At 36.0% G+C, this 5,867-nt stretch overlaps 1 protein-coding gene across 1 annotated transcript; it reads left to right on the forward strand.

Moving 5' to 3' along the window:
* Nucleotides 1-1,632: 1,632 nt before the first annotated feature.
* On the forward strand, nucleotides 1,633-3,807 carry LOC145132492 (putative serine/threonine-protein kinase PBL21). Its single transcript, XM_079067290.1, has 3 exons — nucleotides 1,633-2,766; nucleotides 2,877-2,983; nucleotides 3,085-3,807. Exons 1-3 carry the CDS (start codon nucleotides 1,864-1,866, stop codon nucleotides 3,686-3,688), a joined length of 1,614 nt encoding a protein of 537 aa, XP_078923416.1. The 5' UTR covers nucleotides 1,633-1,863; the 3' UTR covers nucleotides 3,689-3,807.
* The last annotated feature ends 2,060 nt before the right edge of the window (nucleotides 3,808-5,867 follow it).

A 5,867-nucleotide genomic window follows, 5' to 3' on the forward strand; every position in this document is an offset into this window, starting at 1 on the left:
TAATGCAAAGTTATAAAACATGAGAAAAAATGCATAAAAATATTCCACATTGATGTAAAAATTCTAATGAGGCTTACATCTTTATGAATAATCGTCTAATCCATGGTATTGAAAAAGATGTGTTATATTATATTATTATCAATATATACTTATAAATTGTTTTCAAATATAAAAACTTATTGAGAACAATTATAAAACACTGACTAATATTTTTGAATTATGTTTGATTATTTGTATTATATAAAATTTGATTTATGTGGCAACCAAACAGGGGCGGAACACGGACGATATAAAGAGGGGGGCCGAGAAAAAAAATTCAAATGTGATAAACTATACATATGATGATCTTTTCTTATAGAATTAATAGTTGAATAAGAAAAATATGTACGTTATTATTTGTTTGTTTCAAAACTTTTATTCTAATAAAAAAAAAACATGCAAAAACATGCAAAAAAAAAAGTATATATATTTAAAAGATATAACTCCATGAATTTGACAATCCTTAAATAAAAAGACAAACAATGGCATAAACAATTTTTAAATAATAACACAAAACACAAACGTGTCAAAGGATGGACATTCCTAGAAGCAAGCCCCAAAAAGTAATTTATTAAAAACACTTTTGAAAAGACAACACAGAGAAGCATCAACAAAAAGTAATAAATATAAACAATATGTATATGACTGTGAGTCTTAATAGCAAAAGCCAAAGCAGATGAAACTAACCACCAAATCAAGATAGAAAGAGAGAACGTCGCAGCGGTGTCCTGGGCGGTGGTGGTTGATGAGGCATGGCGACGACGAGGGTGGAAGACGAATTGACGATGCTTCTTTAATTTCCCGTATCTCACTAATTTGATATTTTAATGCTTTCTTTTTCTATCTTCTTCAACCACTTTTGTACTATTATACCTCCTATTTCATCGCTTTGATTGTAACCGATCGTTATAGGATAATAATGTAGTTTACTTGTTTAATTTTTCTTAATTTTATGAGGGCCAGTATATATTTTATTTTATAAAGTATATTATTCCAAACAATAATTTGTTAGCGGATGATTTACATTCCATTTTAACTCTTGTTACCTTACTTCCAAAATCATTAGAGGGGCCGGCATCGATTTTATTCTTAAAAACAAGCTAATTCATTAATTTTTTGGTATTAGTAGTCTAAAAAACAGGGGGCCAAGCCCCTAAAGGCATCCGCCACTGCAACCAAAATTTGCCGGCTAAAAGAAGTTATACGAAATTTGTCAACCTAAAATAAATTGGACATAGGTGTACGTAATGGACTCATAAATTGTAGACAATGTTGATGCACATGGAGGTTGAAGAAACATAAATTGAATATAATATAGAAGTTTTAGTGGAAAATTATGGGTTTTTAAGAGATAATGGAGTCCTCTCTCCTATTTAATTAGCACTACATTTTGAACATCACGTGGATAAAGATGAAATTACTATATGATATTTCCTCGAAAATTCTGGTCACGATGAAAAAGAAGTAAAGGACAAAGGAAGTGGATGACGAGTGATGCGTCGTAAAACCAAATCATTGAATAAAACAAACATTAAAAACTGTCGGCAATCGATAAATTATTGGAAGTGAAGACTGAAGAGTAGACTATAAAGATGTTGACTCGAAGAAAATGTGTTTATACAATATGTCCCATTTGTTTGAATTGTTGCACCCACAACACAACCCGATACGGAAACTTCAGATTTCTTAATCACGCCCTGTTTCTCTTCTAGCCGTCTTGCCTCTCCATTTTTGCTTAAGGTAAAGTACTCATTCTTACTTTTAATTAGTTATACTTTTTAGTTGCCTCTGGAATCTCGATTGTTGGTATATTTCGGTCTGAAAATGTCCCAACTGAAAGAGTCGGAACACCTCAAAATTTCATTCAGAGAGATAGAAATAGCAACCAACAACTTCGAAACTTGTATCGGAAAAGGTGGGTACGGTCGGGTGTACAGAGGAGAGCTTTTAATATCTGGAAAGCTTACCACAGTCGCTGTAAAGCGGCTATATGAGCAGTTCGGACAAGGGTCAAAAGAGTTTTTGACAGAAATTTCGTTGCTCTCCGGTCAAAAACATCCAAACTTGATCTCTCTTCTTGGTTATTGCGAAGAAGGGGAAGAGAAAATCCTTGTTTATGAATATGTAGAGCGAGGAAGTTTGGATCAATATCTAACGCATCATAATACGAATTACAATATTCTTACCTGGCCGGAAAGACTCAAAATATGTGTCGGTATTGCTCGTGGATTAGAACACCTCCATAATCATGTCGGAAAGCATCAGGCCATAATCCATCGGGATATAAAAAGCGCAAACATTTTGGTAGATCACAACTGGGTTGCTAAAATTTCTGATCTTGGATTATCCAAGTTAAGTTTATCAGGTCTAGATAGAAGTGCTATTATCACCCACGCTTGTGGAACACCAGGTTATTGTGAACCAGAATACATCACTACTGGCATCGTCACCAAAGAATCAGATGTATATTCTCTCGGCATGGTACTACTTGAACTTTTGTGCGGGAGGCTGTGCACCATTAGAGACGACCAAGGCTTGTTGTTATTAGACTACTTTAAAATGAATAATTTTCACAAGATTATCGATCCTAGTTTAAGGAAACAAATGAGCTCATATTCAATGAACAAATTCTTAACGATTGCATACGGATGCCTGCGTGAAGATCGACAACAACGCTTTCCCATGGATCTTGTTTTGAAAGAGCTTGAAGAATCACTAAATATCGAGGTATATAAGTTTTTTTATTAATACCACGAATATAATGTATAACAAAGATCATATATGTAACGCCATTGAAGCCTGAAATAATGCATGTGGATGTTGTACATGTGACACAGTTATCTTTGAGAAACGGTGAGAAATCTAATTTGATATCAATATCACGCGGATTGCAAAACGAGACTCCAAAATCTTCCTTTGCTACGCTCATCAAACACCGAACCAAGTAACCCTATATTTGTTTAACTTTATAAAATAACTGTCATGTTAATCTCTCCATCGATCCTTCATTTCCATGTGCTAACATTATCGTATTTCACCGTGTAGTGTGGGGAAAATTTTCGATCTATTTGATATAAATAGAGACGGTGGTCTTAGTAAAGAAGCGCTGGTTGCCTTCCTGGTGGTTACAAACGTTAACGTTGAATATGGTCACGAGCAAATTAGCGCCTTGGTCGATGAGGTTCTCTGTTTGTACGACAAATATCTTGATGACAAAAAGGGTCTTACTTACCATGGGCTGTTACAGTACTATGACGATGGCCATGGTGATTTGGACTCTGATATTGCGAAACTGGTGTCTGACTCATATTCCAACAATGATGATTCAAGTAGACGACACAAGTTGATAACGATTTTCCAGAAACATAATCACGATCTTGCTTATGATGGCCTATTAAAGTTGGTGCTTGATTCGAAACCTAGTGATGACGATGAAGCTGCTCTATGGTTTGGTTCACCAGAGAGCTCGGTTATGATTAAACCGTTGACAAATAAACCAGTACTTTCATGGTTGGTGATCACCCTGTTGATATTGTTGATAACAACGATATTGGTGAAACTTAGCTTCTTGTGGTTTGTCTTTTTGATTTTGTCGAACTCTATTATTGCATTTATGAACAAAAGCAAGAACATGCGTGCATTGAATTAGGTTTGCCTCTTTATCATGCTGTATCAATTATTGGCGGTATTTGCTTGTAAAATCCTCATTTGGACAAGACAATTTGTTAGTTGTTACATATATGCATTGCAGCATCAAGGTTTACCAAATTAGCACCAACTCATAATGATACCTAATATCTTTTCTACCAAGTTTTTTTTTTTTCATTACAATCACTGCTAGAAAAAAGGTTTTTCTTGACAGACAACTGTTTTATGACAGGCAAAGAAGTCTGTCATAAACTTTATGTCATATAACGTAAAATATCAATGATTTACGACAGACAAAAATGTATGTTGTAAATTTATGTCATATTTTAAAGAGTAAATGTTTAATATATGGAGGCATTATTTGTACAGAACCAAGTGCATCATTTATACCGACCACAAAAGCCTTCAGCATATCCTAGATCAGAAAATGTTAGATATGTGACAAATGAGATGGGTAGAGTTGTTTAGTGATTATGACTGCGAAATATGATACCATCCAGGCAAGGCTAACATAGTAGCCGATGCGCTTAACAAAAAAGAAACAGTGAAACCTTCCTGTGTGAGAGCTTTAGGAATGGTAATACAGACAAGCTTGAAATCTCAAATCATTGATGCCTAGGAGAAAGCCTTGATCAAGGAAAATATGCAAGGTGAAACTCTGCATGGTTTAAAAGTGAGATTTGAAACCAAACCTGATAGCATACGTTATTTTAAGAACAAATTTTGGATTCCAAGGGTTAACAATCTGAGAGACATAGTACTAGATGAATCTCATCAATCTAAATACTCAATTCACCCTGGAGCGGATAAGATGTACAAAAATCTTAAAGAGTACTATTGGTGGCCTGGAATGAAAAAGGACATTGCCTTGTATGTTGGAAAGTGTTTGACATGCTCAATAGTCAAAGCTGAACATCAAAAACCATACGGCTTATTGCAACAGCCCGGAATTCCACAATGGAAATGGGAGCAAATATCCATGGATTTTGTCACCAATCTTCCTAGAAGTTCTAAAGGTCATGATTCGATTTGGGTCACGGTGGACATACTGACAAAATCTGCTCACTTTCTCCCTATTCGGGAAGACTTCAAGATGGAAAAACTGGCCCAAATCTACATTGACAAAATTATGGCACTGCATGGGTGTACCTCCATCTATTATTTGTGATAGAGATAGCCGTTTCACATCACGAATTTGGTGGATGTTAAAGAAGGCCTTGGGAACCCAGATAAATTTGAGCATAGCTTACCACCCTCAGACAGACGGTCAGACGGAGAGAACAATACAAACCTTGGAAGATATGCTACGGGCGTGTGACATTGAATTCAAGGGAAATTGGGATACTCATTTGCCTCTAATAAAGTTCTCCTACAATAACAATTACCATACGAGTATCCAATGTGCTACGTATGAAGCATTGTATGGACGTAAGTGTCGTTCTCCATTGTGTTGGACAGAAATCAGAGACAGACAGTTGACTAGACTCGACATTATCCAGGAAACAACTGAAAAGATTGCTATCATCAGAGACAGGCTTAAAATCGCTAGAGATCGCCATAAAAGTTACGCAGACAACCGTCGAAAACCTTTAGAATTCCAAGTCGGAGACACGGTGCTTCTAAAGGTATCGCCTTGGAAAGGGCATGTACGCTTTGGAAAGAAAGGAAAACTAAGCCCAAGATATGTAGGACCATTTGAGGTCATTTAAAGGATCGATTTGGTAACATATAAACTCAAGTTACCTCAGGATTTGAGTGCTATTCACGACAAATTTCACATCTCCAATCTTAAGAAATGTTTAGCTGATGAATCATTGATAGTACCTCTGGAGGAAATCCAGTTTGATGATAAGCTGAATTTCATCGAGGATCCGATAGAAATACTTGACAGAGAGGTGAAACAGCTCAAGCAGAGCAAGATTCCAATTGTGAAAGTTCGATGGAACTCAAAACATGGGTCGGAGTACACCTGGGAACATGAGGACTTCATGAAGGAAAAATATCCTCAACTATTCCATGTGTTGACGAATGATGACGTTAACTGAATTTCAGGACGAAATTCTTTCGACTGGGGGATACTGTGACAACTGTCAAATTCAGGTCATTCTTCGACTTGAACACCTTTGCATAAATCATGTACACACCTCATACATTTGACCTAGCAGTAGAAATCAGGTCAA

The sequence above is a fragment of the Lactuca virosa genome, chromosome 8 (genome assembly GCF_052849685.1).
Source record: "Lactuca virosa cultivar CGN04683 chromosome 8, Lactuca_virosa_CGN04683_v6, whole genome shotgun sequence".
In the NCBI taxonomy this organism is placed as follows: Eukaryota; Viridiplantae; Streptophyta; class Magnoliopsida; order Asterales; family Asteraceae; genus Lactuca; species Lactuca virosa.